Source organism: Cydia amplana, chromosome 12 (genome assembly GCF_948474715.1).
Source record: "Cydia amplana chromosome 12, ilCydAmpl1.1, whole genome shotgun sequence".
NCBI classification, from domain to species: Eukaryota; Metazoa; Arthropoda; class Insecta; order Lepidoptera; family Tortricidae; genus Cydia; species Cydia amplana.
The window spans coordinates 13,833,977-13,855,456 of NC_086080.1; the positions used below are offsets into that span (position 1 = coordinate 13,833,977).

General features: G+C 39.3%; 2 protein-coding genes across 2 annotated transcripts in view; both read left to right on the plus strand.

Moving 5' to 3' along the window:
- The first annotated feature begins 445 nt into the window (after positions 1-445).
- On the plus strand, positions 446-10,609 carry LOC134652750 (mutS protein homolog 4-like). The gene is made up of 20 exons (XM_063507912.1): positions 446-514; positions 604-779; positions 2,114-2,271; positions 2,765-2,830; positions 3,238-3,386; positions 3,610-3,800; positions 4,589-4,710; positions 4,903-5,129; positions 5,608-5,802; positions 6,087-6,225; positions 6,424-6,614; positions 6,686-6,789; positions 6,992-7,094; positions 7,198-7,314; positions 7,786-7,887; positions 8,618-8,731; positions 8,893-8,963; positions 9,041-9,178; positions 9,255-9,471; positions 9,699-10,609. The coding sequence occupies exons 1-20, from the start codon at positions 446-448 to the stop codon at positions 10,599-10,601; spliced, it is 3,552 nt and encodes a 1,183-aa protein (XP_063363982.1). The 3' UTR covers positions 10,602-10,609.
- Positions 10,610-12,087: 1,478 nt separating this feature from the next.
- The window catches only part of LOC134653090 (pre-mRNA-processing-splicing factor 8), a 39,550-nt gene continuing 30,157 nt past the window's right edge, over positions 12,088-21,480 (plus strand). Inside the window, exons 1-12 of the mRNA XM_063508386.1 lie at positions 12,088-12,227; positions 12,342-12,541; positions 13,099-13,987; positions 14,418-14,668; positions 14,943-15,105; positions 15,333-15,550; positions 16,011-16,237; positions 16,513-16,657; positions 17,432-17,613; positions 18,313-18,519; positions 18,883-19,173; positions 19,778-19,970. Of these exons, the coding sequence (XP_063364456.1) occupies positions 12,355-12,541; positions 13,099-13,987; positions 14,418-14,668; positions 14,943-15,105; positions 15,333-15,550; positions 16,011-16,237; positions 16,513-16,657; positions 17,432-17,613; positions 18,313-18,519; positions 18,883-19,173; positions 19,778-19,970 (2,953 nt within the window). The 5' untranslated portion in view covers positions 12,088-12,227; positions 12,342-12,354. The remainder of the gene's footprint in view (positions 12,228-12,341; positions 12,542-13,098; positions 13,988-14,417; positions 14,669-14,942; positions 15,106-15,332; positions 15,551-16,010; positions 16,238-16,512; positions 16,658-17,431; positions 17,614-18,312; positions 18,520-18,882; positions 19,174-19,777; positions 19,971-21,480) is intronic.

Below are 21,480 nucleotides of genomic sequence, written 5' to 3' on the forward strand. Positions count from 1 at the left end.
ATTTACAAGCTACAAGGAATTATTTGACAAAATATTGTATACCTTATTTTAGGCTTACGTATGTACTGTACAATTCATTCAAACCAAAGTGTTCTAAAACTTTGTTATGTAGGGCAGTGTTTGGAAAACTAAAATACAATTAAGTGATGTGAACGTACCCCAACCTAGAAAACCGAAGTCCAATTTATGGACGTAGATTAAAATATCCTGTATCTATCAAATCTCTAACTAGGGATTTTTTGATAAAATATTTTATTTCATTAAACTGTAGTTTCTAAGACTATATACTTTGTTACAAAATGTTGCAAATAGTACCAGAAATTATTTTTATATTCCAAAGTATTTCGAAAATAGGCCAAGATTTCAAACACTTAATTTGGACACAAAGAGCGCCAAATGATAAAGTTTTGAAATTAAAAAGTAAAATTCTGTCGCGTATTGTAAAATGAATGTGGTCCGGGAAACAAATATTAAAATTTCTAACAAAAAGTCATCGAAATCTAAAAATGAGCTCGTACGAAAAGAATTTTCTCGAGGTCTGATTTTTCTGTCTGATATTTAAAAGTTTTGAATTATTTATGTACAATTTTGTAGTTAATTTAGCTATACATTTTCATTTCAGGAATTCGGGGAAGCTCGTCATTATTACCTGTTAAAGCTTCAATTCAGAATAGTGCTCCTCGTTACCAATTCAATAGCAATAATGGGGACAGCGCATCAAAATCAAAGAAATTTTCGATGGGACCTCCATTGGAACCTCCAAAAAGTTTAAAGCGCAAGTAAACAGACACAATACCTACCTACTACATCTAGGTACTGCTTTTACGTAATGTACCTACTGTGCGTATGAATGTACCTAATTTGAATATGCTGTGCTCCTACAAAAGATATTAGGAGCCCAAAATCTGTAATTCATACCATCATACTTACTAACCAGATTTGACTGAAATCTGAGGGTTTCTCGAATATTCAAGAGAGATAGAGAGGCAGATAATGATTTTGATTTTTCGATGTAAGTGATAGGCCCTATGTTCAATGAATATAGCTAAATTTCCACAGAAATAGTTTTAAGGCCCTATCGGCAGCTCTTAACTTAAGGTGCTCATATCATTAACCTTCGCCTACTGAACGGGACACCCCGTATAATAATTTGTTTGGGTACCTATTTTGCTTTGTTTAAGAAGTGTCCATAATTAGAACACTGGAATAAAAACGTCAATAAACCTACAATCAGAGCCGCTCGCTATCGGCAAATGTCCACTCGTGATTACATCATCCCGATCATTCGTCTGCCTAGTGATGCAGCCGAGGTCAGAGAAAACAAACAATTATGTTGCGTTCCTGTTCAATTTCATCATGAATCTAATTAAAGTTTGTTTGTTTGGTAGTTTTATTATCCTTTTCCTATATTACCAGAGAATTACTGTAAAAAGTATTCTTGAAATATCATATTGAATACGTTCGGAATGTACAGTCACGCTCCGTGATTGTTACGCCAAATAAGGTTCATAGCTAGGGTTTGCACGACGGATCCGAAATGTATGGGAAGATCCGCGGATCCAGATCCAGATCCGGATAATTGCATACATTTCGGATCCGGATTGCAAACCCTATTCATAGCTAAATATCGACATTCCATAGCGTAAGTTATGGACAACGAATTTAGCTAGGACTCTAAACGGCGTAACAATCCCATGTTGTGACACTTGTGACTGTACCTACAGAGTTGAGATATTTAGGTAGTAACTTTTGGCCACTAGGTCGTCTGTGAGGGATGATGATGATTAATAAAAACCATCCTATGTAATTTTTCGGGACTCGGACTATCTCCATACCAAATTTTATCTAAATCGGTTCAGCGGTTTAAGAAGAGGTAACAGACAGACCTGATGCACAACAACTGCATAGATTCCGACACATCCGTCACGGATCATGCAGATGTATCATTTTGTACAGATACATGATGTATCTGTACAAATACATCTGAATGATTATTAGTGCCAAATTGCCGATGCAGAGTGTAAACAGTACGTTCCTTCGTACTGTCAAATCGTCTTGATTTACTTGTTTCTTTCCTTTTTCCCTAAAACATTGGGTTCTTCTTATCGTACAGATTACTGCCTACTTCAAGCTCCACAAAACCAGAGTCATCGTCCAGTGACAAAGCTAGAGTCAAAATACTCGCCAGCGATTCTGCGGCTGCCGACTCTGACTTCTGCACACCCAGAAACAGACCACAGGCTTTGCGATACATCAGCAGTAGCAGTAGAGGTAAAGTATCATAATTTTCGACTCTAAACTTTGCCTAGAATTCTTCAAAACCAGAGTCGTGGTCCAGCGACAAAGCAACTGCCAGATACTCGCTAGTGATTCAACGACTGTTGACTCTTCTGCTGTCCGAGGCACAGACAAGCACCAGCTTTGAAATATCAGCGGTAGCAGTAGAAGTAAGAAGAAAAACCTTGATCAGAACCTCTCTTTATTACACGGAGGCGTGTCGAGTACACGTAAGATCTGAGATATCTCCCGTAAATTAAATCCTATGTTGTACCTATCACAGAAAGGTTGCTAAGTGATAACCCCGCGCGGAATATACCGGCTATGACAATGATTTTACAATCGATAAGTAAATGAAGCTAATCATAGCAACAACTAAGGAACAAATCAAATTATTCCTTTTCATCCTAGGCAGGAACGCCGTACGGGCGACGCGACGAGTTAGTTATGGTGCGGTCGTTGATGATGATGATTCTTTTAATTATAGGTGGATACAGCGGCACAAGATCAGCTCGATCGTCCAGTACTGCCGTCGAAGCAAGCGTCATTTTAGGTAAGCTACGAGTATCATATATTCTAGCAAACTTTTTGGTGTATATTATATACTTTGATGACGGAGTCAATTTTGAAAATGCTTAAGATAAGGGTGACCCGATTATGGAAGGATATGTTTGGTTTTATCTATATTTGTTACGGATTAGAACCTTTGAAAGTGATGACATTCTAGATTGAGTGTGGAAGTCAGTTGTGTAAGACTGGTAAACGATGAAGCCCTAAAAGATCTGACCGCGCATTGGGAATTTGGGATATCTGATTGGCTGCCGCTAAATATTAGGGAAGAGAGGCAATGGCTAATATATTTTTGGGTGGACGAACTCGCGTAGTTCGTTTCTTTATTAGAGTAAGACCAAGATAACGCTGCAGTTATCTTGTTCTGACTTTCGTATTTTGCAATTACAGCAATATCGGAAGGTAGAGGCATGGCGCGAGGTGAGATAGGGATGGCAGCGGTGGACTTGAGACACCCCAACTTGGTGTTGTGTCAGTTCAGCGACTCACTTTTGTACACTCACACCATGACCAAGATTAACTACTTTAATCCAGTTGAAGTAAGTGGTAAAGGCTTTGTCAAACCCTGTAAATAATTCTCACCAACATTTATGACCTTTTTTACTTAAGTCAGATTAAAAAAAATGCATTTTTGGCGGTATGGCAATTCAAAAATTTGTTTTACAATAACTTTTTGTGTAAATGTTCGCATTTTCTTGCCAAAATTGGCTTTAAAATTGCCCTTGACGCTACCTAAAGGCTATAAAGATACCCTATGTACAGATAATAGTCCCCAACACATTCTACGAGGGCGTGCAGCCCAACCAACTATACCAGCTGATACGGGACCAGTACCCTGCGTTGAACTTGACTACGGTGCAGCGAAAGCATTTCAATGCTGGTACTGGTCGACAGCACATACAGACGTTGTGCGCGCCGCAGTACAGCGCGGTGTATCTTCAGGTTGTGCATAAGTGAGTATGATCAGAGTCAGTTTTGAATACCACGCCTCTCATTGCGGCATAGTAAATTAGGCCATTTTGGCCATTTTTGAAGGTCTCTAGCGCCTTAAAAAACATAAATATCAAAAAAAGCAAAACGGTCCGACACAGATATTGACAATATTAATCTGTGTTGAAAAAATCATCGCCTTAGCTTCAAAACCCACGGAGGAAACAGTCGAGTACGTGTGTATGGAGAAATTACCACTCCTGTTGCCTCTTAAAGTGCTTTCAAGATAGAAGCGTTCTATGGCCTCTCTATGGCTCTTGCATATTCGAGCGATACCTAGAGAAGCATCAGATAACGATTTTCGTTTTTTTATGTTGTCGGTAAACCTTTGGTACAACTGTACTGTATCAACTGATACGGGACCAATAATTTACGCTGAATTGCCTTTCGGTGTTCAGCATAATATATGATTGAGTTTGGTTTGACCTAATATCTACTAATTTATCAAGCAATCTAGACAACTGAGATTGTAGGCTCACCTGAGGCTTAAAAGGTTTTTGCATGATCACACATTTATCTTCGATAAAAACGTGCAATCCAGTTATAACCGGATGAGAATGAGTATCGCGTCTACTGGTTTTTGATTCTAACAATCACTATCACGCCACTGAATAGTGAGCTAATATGGAAATTACTGTCATAGAAGAGATAGGTACAGACATTAACTTCTTTAATTCTTCTTTAGTCTGACAAATAGCATTTCGTTCTATGTACGTAGTTGGACTCCTTGAATATTTATTTATCTTTTTAGGCACTACGCTTTAACAGCGGCGGCTGCAGTTCTTAAGTATGTGGAATACATACAGTGCATAGTTTTCGCGAGGGAGTCACTGAAGATCGTCTATCATTCCTCTGAAAATACTATGATCATTGGTGCGACTGGCTCAAAATTAACTTTCCATGACACTACATCAAGCTAAGACACATGCTTTTCCAATACATTCATCTATCTATCATCTGATAGCATGTCGTTAAAGATAATTTATTAATTGCTGTCTTATTTTCTATTTCTTTTGAGATACAATTTGCCCTCCAGCAAAACTTTAATGTATATTTCTTCATTAGATGTTGGAACAGCAACCCAACTGGAGCTAGTTCAGCCATTGGTTTCCTCTGCTGGCGCAACTTGCTGTCTCTTAGGCGTATTAGGACCGACATACACCGTCGGTGGGATCAGGGCTTTAAGAGCCGCTATACTGCAGCCCTCGTGCAATAAGGAAATTATTGAGAATAGACTAGACGCTGTCCAGGATTTGATGGAGAATGAAGCGGGGTTAATGATCGGATTACAGGTAATTAATGCAATATCATCATTTCTTGAGGCCGGGGCTTTCTTCTACGTTTTTTGAGGCCGTTCTACGGTGTGCCAGTCGACGTTAAAGATGTGTTTTTCATCTTATTACAAAGGAGTCTTAATACATAGGTTCAAAATTGTAAACATTATATTTGAGGTTATCTGTACATGTTCATAGCTCAAATGAACCAAAAATGATTCAAATGCCCCTCAGTTGTGGAAAGGAAAGGCTCCTTGGGCCCCAACAGTTTTGAAACTACAGCAATACAAGGATAAAGGTGAAATTCTTATTTTCCACAACTGAGGGAATGGGATTTTATTCAAGTGGGTAAAATGGGATTGCCATATATCCAATAACAATTTCTAAGAAAACACTCTTCCATCGTATTCGTAAACAACGTTAATTGATACACAAATAGGTAACCCAAATAATTCCTATCTTATCTTTATATCTCGCTGAACATACGATGTTTTAGGACGTCCTCAAGAAATTATCGGACATTGATAGGATATTGTTACTATGCGTTGAGCAGCAAAATCAAAACATGGACAAAATGGGGGAGGCGCAGTTGAACCAAACGTTGCTACTGAAGACTACAATGGAAATGGTACCTAAGCTGGTTGAAGCTCTCCAGCCTGCGGATAGTGGAAGGCTTAAGAAAATGAAATTGGTAACTCTAAAAACAATTTCTTACTTGTGCCCGTGACTCCATCTGTGTAGAGTGATAAAAACCGTAACAAAACTATTCTTGTCCTTTCCCGAGACTCAAAGATCTCCATAGGTACCAAATTTAATCTAAATTGGTTTAAGCGTGAAGCGGTAACAGACAGAAATAGACAGAGTTACTCTTGTGGTTATCATATTAGGGATTCCCCTCATATAGGGATTTACCCATATCTGAGGGGAATCACCAGATCTTGTTTTAACTTTTTTCAATATTCATTTTATCACCAGGATTTTGAAAACCCCCACTACAATGAAATAGCGGAAAGAATCAAGACTGTAATCCAAGACGATGCGCATTTAGAGAAAGGCGCTATGGGTAGTCTGCAACGCTGCTTTGCTGTGAAGCCAGACATCAATGGACTTTTAGGTAAATCACCAGTAATTTTAAGTACTGTTTAATCTTTACTTTGACCTCAAGACAAGTGCTCTACCTCAAGTACATTCTTATCAGCTTTGACAGATAAAAAAGTCTACCTATGACGTTCTACTTTTTTTTGTTTACTATCAAATATAAACTTTAAATAAATAAACACATTTGTCACATTGATATCGAATTCTATTCTAGATGTAGCTAGAAGAACGTACTCGGAACTTATAGACGACATACAGAAGATAGTAGAGCAAATGGGAGAATCATACGACTTGCCGTTAAGGCTAAATCAGAATATAATGAAGGGATTCCACATAGTGTTGATAATCGCTCCCAAAAACCGAAGGACTTTCAACGTTGAGGACTTACCACCAATCTTTATTCAGGTATCATTCATTTTCTAAATACCAAATTTAAATCTGAGCAAAGTTATGGATTAAAATTTAGAATTTTGCAGGTTCAAAACAATGGCAGTAGGATATCTATGACTACAGAAGAGTTGGTGGTTCTTGACCAGCAAGCTAAAGAGTCTCTAAATGAAATACAGAAAATGAGCAACATGTAACATGTCTTTTAATATCGTACCATCACGCTCCGCGATTGTTGAGCTAAATTGGCTGTTCCATAGACTTACTCTATGGAAGGTCCAATTTAGCTAGAACCCTAAATGGCGTGACAATCACGGAGCGTGACTGTACATGATCATATTCATAAACCTACTAACATGTTATAGACTCTATGTGCCAATTTTCGTATGTTCTAGTGTGATTGGGAGCCTGCTAAAGGACCTACGACCATTTATGGCTAGTCTTTATACTCTGTGCGAAAATGTTGCAGAGTTGGATATTCTTCTTTCCATGGCTCAAGTATGATATTTTACTTAAGTAACTCTTAACTTTTATAGCTTTACTTGTAATTTTAATGACTGTGGCCAGAACTTCACTTTTTTCTTGCATAACTGTTTTCCAGGCAAGCACAGTGGGGTCATACATTCGGCCGGATTTCAGTAATTACCTGGACATTCGGAATAGCATACATCCGCTTCTGGACTACAATACGCAAACTATGCCCGTCCCTAATGATATCGTAAGAATACCTTGAAAATCTAGTCTCATAATCTACACAAGCGGATGTCACAAGCGGTTATAGGTCGTATAGGACTTCCTTGTTTTTCTAATAAAGTAGTAGTAGTAAAACACTTTATTGTACAAAAATCAGAACAAAACAGGAAAAATAACATTCGTCATTAGTAAGGCGAACTTATCCCTTTAAGGGATCTCTTCCAGTTAACCTTTGAGCAATTGAGGGAGAATTAGAGACGGTAGACATCCGTACTGTACCAACGGCGCAAAAAAGGAAAAAAGAAAAGAAATTAAATAATAAAAAACGAAACATAAAGTAACTTCTGCTGCTAGTGCTGCTGACTGTACCTACTAGTTATGAACAGAAATCTGTTTACAAGTCATTGCGATTCTATGCCTATGGGTGTTGTATATTTTTCATAATATTGATAGGTAGGTACGATATTTAATTTTAATATGGCTTCTAATATTTCAGTACGCCAGTCCTGAACAGAATTTCACTATCATCACTGGTCCGAATATGGGTGGCAAAAGCATTTACATAAAACAGATTGCTGTGTTACAAATTATGGCGCAGGTTCGTTTTTTATACGTATTTACTAAGCTGTGTATAAACATAATTTAGTTTGATTAATTGCTTTAAAAGTACCTATTACTAAAGTTAACTCCTGCAACTAAAGATCGGTTAAGATCGGTTTTCCTAGGATAGCGGTGCCGTCATATAGCGGCCGTCTCCATACTAAATAATACGGCTAAATATGGATGTCGTAGTATTTGTATGGAGACGGCCGCTATATGACGGCACCGCTTTCGGAGGAAACCAAAGCTTTATCCTAGGATAGCGGTGCCGTCATATAGCGGCCGTCTCCATACTAAATAATACGGCTAAATATGGATGTCGTAGTATTTGTGGAGCTTAAAGCTTACATACCTACATGTAAAACTACAAAGAAATTTTAACAGAAAAATAGAACCAGGTAACAACAGGCGGTCTTATCGCTAAAAAGCGATCTCTTCCAGACAACCTTTGGGTAGCAGGAAATGTAGAACTCAAACAAAAGTCAACAGGTAGTGCACGGAGCAAAGTATGGAAACTATTTAACACAAACACACATATTACATACTACTTATATTAGTGTTACAGCTAGCTAGATTGGTTGTTCCATACTTACGTTATGGAATGTCCAATTTAGCTAGAACCCTATATGGCGTAACAATCACGGAGCGTGACTGTGCACGAAAAACGATTTCTCTCAATGATTTTGCTTTTTCTATGTTTCTATGACACAGATTTGTCATTGTTTCAGCTGGGTTGCTTCTTGCCAGCAACTAACGCAGTACTCAGAATCTGCGACCGTGTATTCTCACGAATGGGCTTCAACGATAGTGTTGAAATGAATGCTTCTACTTATGTCGTTGAGGTAATAAACAAAATACACTTCTGGGATTTCATTTTCTTGCAGGGCATAGTTTACTGCTAAATTCAATATAAGCAAGCCCAAGAACATTAAATTGCTCAGTTGCTCTCGGTAGAAACGATAAATTCTGTTATTTACTAATGTTACCAGTTATCGGATTTCAGATGAAGGAAACGCAACATATTCTGAAAGATTTGACGACATCAAGCTTGGTGATAATTGATGAACTTTGTAGGTCAGATACTTTTGTAAATATAAATAAATCTAATACAAATCAATTGAGAAAGAAATTACAAATAACGTTATTTTCAGAGGAACATCAACTGAGGAGGGAACAAGTATAGCTTGGGCTATATGTGAAGAATTACTTGCAAGTGATGCCTTTACTTTCTTCACAACACATTTCATGTATCTGACGAGGCTACAAGATCTATACTTCAATGTGGTCAAGTAAGTTGAGAAAAAAGTACCCAGTTAAATATCTTACATGGAAAAGAAATGTGTATTAGGACTATAAATTTTTTAGCCTTCACACTGAAGTAAAAGAAGAAATAACAAGTTCGCTAACGCAGACAACTGGCTCGCAGATGACCGAGAAACGTTTGATCTACGAACATAAAATAAATCCTGGAGTAACTAATATAGAGAATTATGGTTTGTCACTGGCGGCAAAAACAAACTTGCCTGAAGGTACTGTGAAATTGGCATGGGAGCTTGCAGAACTTATCAATGCAAGCAGAAAGGTATGTATACAATACAAGTAGTAGGTACATATACGCTGGCAAACCCACTTTGTCGGTAGAAAAAGGTGAGGCATTCAAGATTTATATGGGAAGACAACCCTTCACGTCTACATTTTTTAAATTTAACGCTTTTTTCTACTGCCGGAATTGGCTGGCTAACTATAATATAATATACCATTTACTAAAAGTAATTTCTAAGTACCTAAGTAAATATTTTATAATTTCAGCCTCAAGACACAAATGCTGAAGCCAAAAGTGACGACAGATTGTTATACGAATTTAATGCTGAATTAAGAAAACTATCTAGGCGTCATCCAAATAATGATAATATTATCAATGAGCTAAAGAATAAGTTCAAAGAAGACAACCCTCTTTTAATAGAAAGGCTAAAAGCAGACAGACTTGGTAAAGAAAATAATAATGATTCTAGTGCTAACAGATCCTCGATACCTACAAGACAAGAATCATCGAACGAAGCTATGCTCAGTAAGAATTCGTATTCATCCAGCAATGCGGTAATTCCAATACCAAATCATTTTATATCGAACCGATCTCGTCAAACTGCTTTGAAACATGCTGCTGAGTATGATAAAGAAGATAACGTACAAAATGAAAATAATATGGTGCAAGATAATAATCTTGGAAATGACGCTGGTATTACATCTTCAACCGGACTCTTAAATACGATGATTAACCATGACAACATAAATCCAATACCTGACCTGTCAGCTGAGGATTTTGAAGACGAAGTATTGGCTGCAGAAAGTGAAATGAATGATCATTTAGATAGCCCAAGACACACAAATGTAATTGTCAACTATGATGATTCAAATTTTATGAGTGATACGATTCATAGTGATAATGATAATGATAATACAAACGAATTGTGTAATACGGGAAAATCTGATGATTCTGTGATTAGTGATTCAGTTCTTGCCGATGCGGTAACACAAGTGATAGAATGTTCCAACACTTTTCAAGAACGCTCGATCAGTGAAACGAGTGAAATGTCAACAGATGATGAATTAATGACTGAGACTGTGAATGAAATAAATATGGAATTAGATAATGGAATTGTTAGTTTAGATGGCTTGGTGCTTACTCCACCACCAGAATTCAGAGATGATTAGTGATTAGACAAGTATACTGTAAATAAACGATAACCTTGTAATTTTACTTATTCATTTCTCATGGATCTCATGCTCTGAAAGTGGGTCATTGTGGTTTTAAGAAGTGTGCAGAAAATGACACACACGTTTCTGCTTGGTTTCTGTATTCTAGAGCATTTTACTTTCCAAGTACGTTTATTTTTTATTTACGATAAGCAATTAAAATTTGAAAAATCGCGGGTTAGGTTAGCACATGAATCTAGTATTTTAACTGTCTTATATATTATAGCGAAAGCGAAAGCGCTATTATTGTTTGTCCTTGTCACAGTCTCACATTTTTTTTTAATTCCCCATTTTAGTATGTATTATGGTGGGCAACAAATAAATTCGACCAATCATAGTGTCGCATTGCGTATGTTTTGTCCCTCACGGAGGCACGCGTATACCACTTCTATATGATCCTACCATCTATGGGTTAGCAACAACACCAAGCCAATCTCATCTAGCGTCCACACGTACACAATTTAATCACCAATTTGCATTCATAGATACCATAGATACTAATTTCGAAACTTGGCTTTTTTGTGTCCGCACCTGCTGATTGTAATTGACCGAAGCGTAGCGAAGGTCTACGTTTTGACTCGGGCATTTTGCTTTTGTATGTCCGGATGTTCTCTACAGGTCACAATTCTCAACCGATTCTTGTGAAATTTTGTGACCAGATTCCATGAGTAAATTTTTTTTTTGTCGATCCCGTTTTTGGAAATTTTCAAAAATGGAGGAGTTGTGATACCTCGCGCTTAAACAAATAGTCGTATCGATATCATAAGAGTATTTTCTTTTTGAGACATAGTAAATGTAAATAGCAAGAAATGCAGAAAAATTCTATTGCTGGTTTAGGCGGTATTTAGATATTTAGTTTGTATTCGAGAATGGGTAGCCGAATTTCGTCAGCTTAGCTAAGAACTATCATGGTGCATTTTGTAAACAATCGCCTTTTTTTGTTTGCACACAGAAAGTCTGGGTTCGATCCCCAGTAAGACATAACTTTTTGTATTTTTTTTTTTCACTTAAACTTCGTATTTTTTTTAATAAATTAAAATCTTTGTATTGTTGATTGATCAAACCGCTGTGTGGCGCTGTCATCGTGCACGGTCCCAATAAGCTATGCTCGCGAGGTCTACAGCTCACAGAGCCACTAGTTGTAATTTATTGTGTAATAGATTTAAGCTATGTACAGCACATTAAGTAGGTACGATTTGATCGGGGAATCAAATTGGCGTTTGCGTCCGCACGGACTCGATCGGACAATTTCATCAGATTGGCGAAAAATTTTCTCGTCTGCACTCCATATAAATTGACCATAATGAGAGTGAGAAAAAGAAGAGGTGCGACTTCCCAAGGTCGCGGTGCGGTTCGGTAGTGTGATAGGGCTTTATTTTAGTCCAGTGTGGGCGTACTTGCTACGGAATCGATCGGATTCGCTTTGACATGGCAACATTGGCAACATTAAAAAAAATACACATTTTGCAAATGGCCGCAACCGCCGAGGAATTATCCGTTTGCGGCGTTGTTTTATTCCATTTTTGTTCGTGAAATATGCTTCACGAACATTGTATTTGGATTGTTGTATAAGTGAGATAAAGTGTAAGTTATTTCTTGTATAGTTTCGCAAGTCATTTATGGGTTTTTTGTCACGCTTGTTTATAGCGACGCGTAGCATTTTGTGCGCCATGTGAGTGGATTGTGTATTTGTTTTAGAAGGCGGTCAGCCATGTCGCTGCCGCCTTATCTGCTGGGGCCCAACCCATGGGCCACCATGATGGCCCAGCAGCAGCTGGCCGCTGCGCAGCAAGCCGCCCTACAGGCGCACGCTGCGGCCGCTGCTGCTGCGCCACCGGTGCCGCCATCGCAGCCCCCGAAGCCTCACCATATTCCAGAGGAGAAAATAAAAGAAAAAGGCAAGTATAACATTATACATTATTATACAGTTCTATCGATCAACCAATCTCTTGGCTGGTTCCCTATTTGTTGTCAGCCCTAAAACATTTACGCCATTTGCGGTTCTGTCTGGCGTTAAGCTCGTTTTTTTTTTACAATTGTAGGTTTATAGTTTATATTTTAAGGTTGTTGTATTATTAATGCTGTTTAAATTTATTGTACAGAGTAATACTTATGCTGAATTGTATTCATTCACTACAAGTTGTAATAATATATTAGTTACTGTGAGCTCACCTTTTTTTGTTAGAATTGGCCCCTTTCACTAGGTTTTGCCATTAAGTAATTTGCCAAGACTATTTCCTTTGGGGTGACATTATTTACATGCAATGGATATAATTTTCCAAATTAGACACTATGGAAATTGCTGTAATTGCAAACATTTCTTAATTTTGATTAAGTATTTAATTCATTTTTTTTGGATAAAACCTTCATACAATATTCATTTTAATTGGTGGTTTTTATATTAAGAAATTCAATCACTTTAATTTTATTTTACTTTATTGATATCATATTGCAGCACAAAAATGGCTTCAACTACAGTCAAAGCGTTTTGCCGAGAAGCGCAAATTCGGCTTTGTGGATGCTCAGAAAGAAGACATGCCACCTGAGCACATTAGGAAAATCATCAGGGATCATGGTGACATGACTAGTCGCAAGTACCGTCATGACAAGCGAGTATATCTAGGAGCCCTCAAATACATGCCTCATGCAGTTATGAAGCTGCTAGAAAACATGCCAATGCCTTGGGAACAAATCAGAGACGTAAAAGTCTTGTACCACATCACAGGTGCAATCACATTTGTGAATGAAATCCCATGGGTTATTGAGCCTGTATACATTGCTCAATGGGGCACAATGTGGATCATGATGCGTAGAGAAAAGCGTGACCGTAGGCACTTCAAGAGAATGAGGTTCCCACCTTTTGATGATGAGGAACCTCCTCTAGATTATGCTGATAATATATTGGATGTGGAACCCTTGGAGCCCATTCAAATTGAGCTTGACCCTGAAGAAGACGGAGCCGTTGCATCCTGGTTTTATGACCATAAGCCACTTCTAGGAACTAGGCATGTGAATGGATCTACATACAGACGCTGGAACCTGACATTACCACAGATGGCCACACTTTACAGACTGGCAAACCAGTTGTTAACAGATTTGGTAGATGACAATTACTTCTATCTGTTTGATTCAAAGAGCTTCTTCACAGCTAAAGCCTTGAACATGGCCATTCCGGGAGGTCCTAAATTTGAGCCTTTGGTGAAAGACAATTCTGCCGGAGATGAAGACTGGAATGAGTTCAATGATATCAACAAAATCATTATTCGGCAACCAATAAGGACTGAGTACAGGATTGCTTTCCCGTATCTGTACAATAATCTGCCACATTTTGTCGAGCTGTCATGGTAAGTAACAACTATTGTTGACTAATGAAATTTGAGATTCATAATATTCTATTTATATTATTCTTGTATATTTTATATCTCCATAATGCACTTTAAAGTAAAGTATTGCAGCATCATTTCACTACATAGTATAAAACAAAGTCGCTTCCCGCTGTCTGTCTATCTACTAAAAAAACCGCATCAAATTTGTTTGCGTAGTTTCAAAGATCTAAGCATACAGACAGACAGACAGTGGGAAGCGACATTGTTTTATACTATGTAGTGATAGTGATTTGTTAACCCATGTGAAGCCGGGGCGGGTCGCTAGTATTTCAATATTCCTTTAATATTATGAGTCACAATTTCATTTGCATACCTACATAAAATGAAGAAGTCAAATTGATGCACTTCACATTACACTTTCAGACATTGACATCCTCAAAATTTTTAGGTACCACACACCCAATGTGATATACATCAAAACAGAGGATCCTGACCTGCCCGCCTTCTACTTTGATCCTCTGATCAACCCGATATCTCACCGGCACTCGGTGAAGTCTCTGGACCCCATTCCAGATGAGGAAGAGTTTGTGTTGCCTGAGGAAGTCTCTCCATTCTTGCAGGAGACAGCTCTGTACACTGATAATACTGCAAATGGCATAGCTTTGCTGTGGGCTCCTAGGCCATTTAACATGAGATCAGGTAAGGATTTTAGAAACTTCAAACATTGCTTATAATATGAAGCATGAATATGCATAATAGAATACAAACTGAATTTGCAGCCTCCAAGTATATTACTTATTTTAAAACTTCCATTACCATGGCCTTAACATGGCAGTCTTAACCCTACTAAATTATAGCAAGCATAAAGACAAAAATAAATCTGATTATGCACCATCTCCAGCCAAATATCACGATCATGTCTTGGGTTTTTTGTATGTTCCTTATGTATTATTTTAACCAACTTTCTTCCTAGGACGCACACGTCGCGCCATCGACGTCCCACTAGTAAAGACATGGTACAAGGAACATTGCCCGCCAGGCCAGCCTGTGAAGGTCAGGGTATCATACCAGAAACTTCTGAAGTACTATGTGCTGAATTCATTGAAGCACAGGCCACCAAAGCCACAGAAAAAGAGGTAAAACACTTTATTTACACAAATTTTTCAATAGTGGGTATAGGCCTCCAGTGCTGCCCACTTTTCCCTGTCTTGTGCTGTTGACATCCAGTCTGTGCCGGCTGTTCTTATTATGTTTTCCTCCCAACACATTTGTGCCTCACACACTTCTCTCCCCCTTAACTTTTATTAAACATTCTGTGACATTTAGACATATACCTGATTTAGAAAACAAAATTGTCTTTTAGGTACCTGTTCCGTTCCTTCAAATCAACGAAATTCTTCCAAACAACAACCCTGGACTGGGTTGAAGCTGGACTCCAGGTTTGCCGCCAGGGCTACAACATGCTGAACCTGCTCATCCATCGCAAGAACCTCAACTACTTGCATTTGGACTACAACTTCAACTTGAAGCCTGTGAAAACGCTGACCACCAAAGAGAGGAAGAAGTCGCGTTTCGGCAATGGTAAGTTTCATAGAATATATTTCAGTTCATCAAATATTGCTGGATACATCATCTCACTGCAAAAGTAAGTCATGCTACTGGTTATGATGTTTTGTTTATTTTTCAATAATTTACTGCGTGATTGCCATAAAAAGCTGCTATACATATATATTCTGCTATACAGACAACCTACTTTTGAAAACTTTTTGATTCCTTTTATTAGGTAAATTTTCCAGATTTCCATCATGATGCAACTTACTGAGCATTTGCACGATTGGTGTAGAACGTTTTTAACAAACGATTTCAATTTAAAAATGACGATAGAACACCCTTTTTCGTCACTAAATTTACAACACATTGAAGTGTAATGCGGTTTTAAATTTTACTTGCCTGAATAAGGCTAAAGGGTTCAAGCGCCATGAAGCACATATGCATCACAACATTTTAGCCATACCCTTTCTTATTAGCCATCTCTCCACAGCATTCCACTTGTGCCGCGAGATCCTACGTCTCACGAAGCTCATCGTGGACTCCCACGTCCAATACCGCCTGAACAACGTGGACTCATTCCAACTGGCTGACGGTCTGCAGTACATATTTGCGCACGTTGGCCAGCTCACCGGCATGTACAGATACAAGTACAAGCTCATGAGGCAGATCAGGATGTGCAAGGATCTGAAGCATCTCATCTACTACAGATTCAACACGGTATGTGCTCCACTCCTATCATTGTTAAAAAACGTCAAGTTCTTTGTTTTAAGGAGTTTTTTTATGTGTACTACGGTACCAATGTCCAATACACGAATATTGAATGAACCTATACATGTGTAGTAAGATGTCCGAATCAGGTAAAGAGGACATCTTATAAAAATGATGTTCTACAGCAAAGAATGTTATATAGTTTAAGTGGGACACAGTGTACCAATGTTTTAAGCAAATTTAACCTTAACAAAACAGTAAGTATATTTTCTGTTTAAATTTAGGGTCCGGTATCGAAAGGTCCAGGCTGCGGCATCTGGGCGCCTGGCTGGCGCGTGTGGCTCTTCTTCATGAGAGGAATCACGCCGCTGCTGGAGCGCTGGCTCGGAAACTTGCTCTCGAGGCAGTTCGAAGGACGACACTCCAAAGGTATGAGTACGACAAGTTTAAACACTGTTTCAGCTGAAAGAACGCACTAACAACAAACGCAACAAATCGGTCGTGCGTTTAATAGCTGTCTGTCCTTCATGCAATCCTTAGTCAAAAAGGTTGTTGGGTCATCTGGCCTAGTGGGTAGTGACCCTGTTAAGCCGCGGTCTTGGGTTCGAATCCTGGTAAGGGCATTTATTTGTGTGATTAACACAGATATTTGTTCCTGAGTATAGTGAGTATTGGGTGTTTTCTATGTATTTATGTACATATTTGTATATTATATATATCATTGTCTGAGTACCCACAACACAAGCCTTCTTGAGCTTACTGTGGGACTTAGTCAATCTGTGTAAGAATGTCCTATAATATTTATTTATATATCTTGTTTCGAGCCCGATTCATGATCTAATTTCATGAACCAAATTTCCGTGAGACTCAGACAAGAAATTAAAACGGGTCACTCACGTTTTTAACCCTCATAATTGGTCGAGATGTTCGCTCCATACTAGTCCATAGATAAAGATAGTTTATTATTCAAGTAGGCATATTACAATGCGCTTATGAACGTCAAATAAAGCTACTCCGGCATAGCATACCGAGGAGCAATATCGAAAGTCATGTAAGACGGTAAGCCAACGCGAATGCCTCTCAATAAAGCCTCGTCGCGGCCACGAATCATCTTTCGATACTATAAGTACCATTTTTGCAATACTTATTTTCCTATTCTAGTTCTCTGCTCCCAAGTTTGTCTAACCTAATTTAATGACGCAGGTGTTGCAAAGACCGTGACCAAGCAGCGCGTCGAGTCTCACTTCGACCTCGAGCTGCGAGCGTCCGTGATGCACGACATCGTCGACATGATGCCCGAAGGCATCAAGCAAAATAAGGCCAGGACTATCTTGCAGCATCTGTCTGAAGCCTGGAGGTGCTGGAAGGCCAATATTCCGTGGAAGGTTAGTCAGTTGACATGATGTTGTGTCAAATATCAACACTTTGTCCAGTTGCTGTGGTATATCAAGATTCAAATCAGGGATGTTGCGGATGCCGATTTTTTGACATCCGCGGATGCGGATTTTAAAAGGCTCACATCGGATGTCAAGATAGGTACATAAAAACGTCAAATATTACATTTTAGTAATTTTTATTTCAAAAAACCGGCCAAGTGCGAGTCGGACTCGCGTTCCAAGGGTTCTGTACATTAAGCCCCACTCACGCTTGACTACACATTTCTAATAGATTTTGTTGGCTAATGACTAGATTACCTAGCAGTCTAGCACTTACGCCGATGCTAAGACGTTCCTGTACCGACCTGTTCCACATCCGCATCCGCATCGATTTTATGCGGAAGCGGATGCAGATGCGCATGTTGAAAATAATGCAGAAGTTCCGCGGTTGCGGATGCGGATATTCGCAACATCCCTGATTCAAATTACCATCTGCCAATACAAATACCAAAATCAAAAGCAAGCATTTTTATTAGAGACCTTAATGACACACATTATGCGATGTTGTTGCACTATCGGATCATCAATTCTATTTACATCACGTATATTTTACACGTGGGGACTATAGCCCAATCCCTCTCGCGCATAAGAGGAGGCCTGTGCCCAGCAGTGGGACGTATATAGGCTCAAATTATATATTTTACACAGGTCCCCGGACTGCCGACTCCGATCGAGAACATGATTCTCCGCTACGTGAAAATGAAGGCCGACTGGTGGACGAACACGGCCCACTATAACCGCGAGCGTATCCGTCGCGGCGCCACCGTCGACAAGACAGTGTGCAAGAAGAACCTGGGCCGACTCACCAGGCTGTACCTCAAGGCTGAGCAGGAGAGACAACACAACTATTTGAAGGCAAGTTTTAGTAGGACTTATTGCACATTTTTTAATACAATAATTATAATAATATCTTCCCAACATCTTACCAAAGAACACTGGATATACGCCATATAAATATTATTATATTGTAATAAATGAAACATAGCAGGTAACTGATCACTTTAGGAATTGCCTACAGTAGAAATATAAACTAATCACAATGTTGATACAGAAACGAAACACATGTTTTTAGCAAAATAAAATAACACTCACTTTGCCATACAACGAAATTTAACTGATGCAAGTCTTCATTTTTCTTCTACCAAACTGCGCGAAAAATCATTTATGGTGGGTAAACAATTGAAGCTAATCATCAATTTAACATAATTTTTCACCCAGGACGGTCCCTACATCTCTCCCGAAGAGGCCGTAGCCATCTACACAACCACAGTGCACTGGCTCGAGTCCCGTCGTTTCGCGCCCATTCCATTCCCGCCGCTGTCTTACAAGCACGACACGAAACTGCTCATCCTCGCCCTTGAGCGGCTCAAGGAGGCCTACAGCGTGAAGTCAAGGCTCAATCAGAGCCAGAGGGAAGAGCTGGGGCTCATTGAACAGGCGTATGATAATCCACACGAGGCGCTGTCAAGAATCAAGCGTCATTTGTTGACGCAGAGGACTTTCAGAGAGGTCTGTTTTACTTTTTTTAGTATTGTTTAGTTTAAAATTGGCTAATCAAGGCTAAAGACCGAGAAATGTGGAAAGATATGGAGGAGGCCTATACCCGACAGGGGTCCTTAATATAGTAAAATGAACAACAGTATTATTAGAAAACTTTTATTATGTAAAACTATTTAAAGGAAAAGGCTTAAATGAAAAAAAAAAAAAAAAACGTTTAGTAACATGGATTTGTGTACCTTTGCTGCCAGTTGTCTTTGATCTCGATATTATAGCATAATAGTTGCACAATTTTATTGAAATGCACCCATAACTTTGTGTTATAACTTATTCCCGTTATTAACAATTTAGTTTGCTATAGGTATATCAAAACGTGACGATATTCATTCTTGTACGTTATAGCAGGTTTGTGTTTTGTAACACTAATTTTACGTGACTTAAGAGAACCTTAAAACATCGTCATTAGCTTTTGGGTTAGATTAGGTGAGACGCCATCGCCACTCTCTTTCGTAATAACCAGTAACTTCAATTCTTGTTAGCCGCAGTTCTCGTTTAGAATGCTATAGGGAAATGAATCTTAATGTGCCAACAATATTAAACTAGTAACATTCTACAGGTGGGTATAGAGTTCATGGACCTGTACTCCCACCTGGTGCCGGTATACGACGTGGAGCCCCTCGAGAAGATCACGGACGCGTACCTGGACCAGTACCTGTGGTACGAGGCGGACAAGCGGCGCCTACTGCCGCCCTGGGTCAAGCCTGCGGACACTGAGCCCTCGCCGCTGCTCGTCTACAAGTGGTGCCAAGGTCAGTAGCTAACGTTCTACAGGTCGGGACCTGCATACTCCCACCTGGTGCCGGTATACGTCGTGGAGCCCCTCGAGAAGATCACGGACGCGTACCTGGACCAGTACCTGTGGTACGAGGCGGACAAGCGGCGCCTGCTGCCGCCCTGGGTCAAGCCCGCAGACACCGAGCCCTCGCCGCTGCTCGTCTACAAGTGGTGCCAAGGTCAGTAGCTAACGTTGGACAGGTCGGGACCTGCATACTCCCACCTGGTGCCGGTATACGACGTGGAGCCCCTCGAGAAGATCACGGACGCGTACCTGGACCAGTACCTGTGGTACGAGGCGGACAAGCGGCGCCTGCTGCCGCCCTGGGTCAAGCCCGCAGACACCGAGCCCTCGCCGCTGCTCGTCTACAAGTGGTGCCAAGGTCAGTAGCTAACGTTGGACAGGTCGGGACCTGCATACTCCCACCTGGTGCCGGTATACGACGTGGAGCCCCTCGAGAAGATCACGGACGCGTACCTGGACCAGTACCTGTGGTACGAGGCGGACAAGCGGCGCCTACTGCCGCCCTGGGTCAAGCCCGCGGACACCGAGCCCTCGCCGCTGCTCGTCTACAAGTGGTGCCAAGGTCAGTCATTTAATTTACGATTCAATAATTGGGTACTCCTCTACTTAAAATAAATTATTTCACACCGTGCACGAAATAAAGCACCAGATAATTATTAGAAAAACAAAGATAGCAGTTATTTTTAAATACTATTTCTATTTAATAAATTGGATTGAAATATAAAAAGTAGGTGAGTTGACCGTGACGTCACTACACACGTTTTCATATAAATTCCATATTATATTATATATGCAATTTTGTTGCCTACCTCATTGCAAGATCTTTATCTATTTTTAGTATTCAAACATCAAACATCAACATTTATTTAGCAAATAGGCCACAAGGGTACTTTTACACGTCAACATGGAATTTACATACAAGCAGAAAAAAACACATCAACAATTATAAAATACATCTAATAGCCGATTGTTTAGATTGTATTGTATTGTTGTTATTAGTGAAATAGATTTCTAAACATCTGTTAAACCTTTAATCGCCAAAGGCGTCTCATGGAGTAGGTTTTTCTGTAAAATATATAACTTCATAAATTTTGTGGGCATAAAATTTATGTACGACGCTTCGCAATCAAAGGGTCAAAAAAACATAAACATGTTCTTTTCTTAACCATTAGCTATTACACTCTAATTCTATCAAAGCAGAAGAGACTAAGAAGCTCGAAGAACGAAGATATAAGCGATTGCCCAAAGTGTGTGTTGTGGCAAAGGAGATCATGGTTGTACCATCCCCTTGTTACAAACCTCACTTTGGTTGGTTGCACTATCAACAGTGGCAAGATTCGAAGACGTCTTGTACATTTGAAGAATCGGTAACTGTTTAGTAATACAATAAGTTTATTTGTTTTATTAGAATAGTTGTACTTTTCTGGTTAAGCATTGCACTTTTGTGAGTAGTTCAAGTA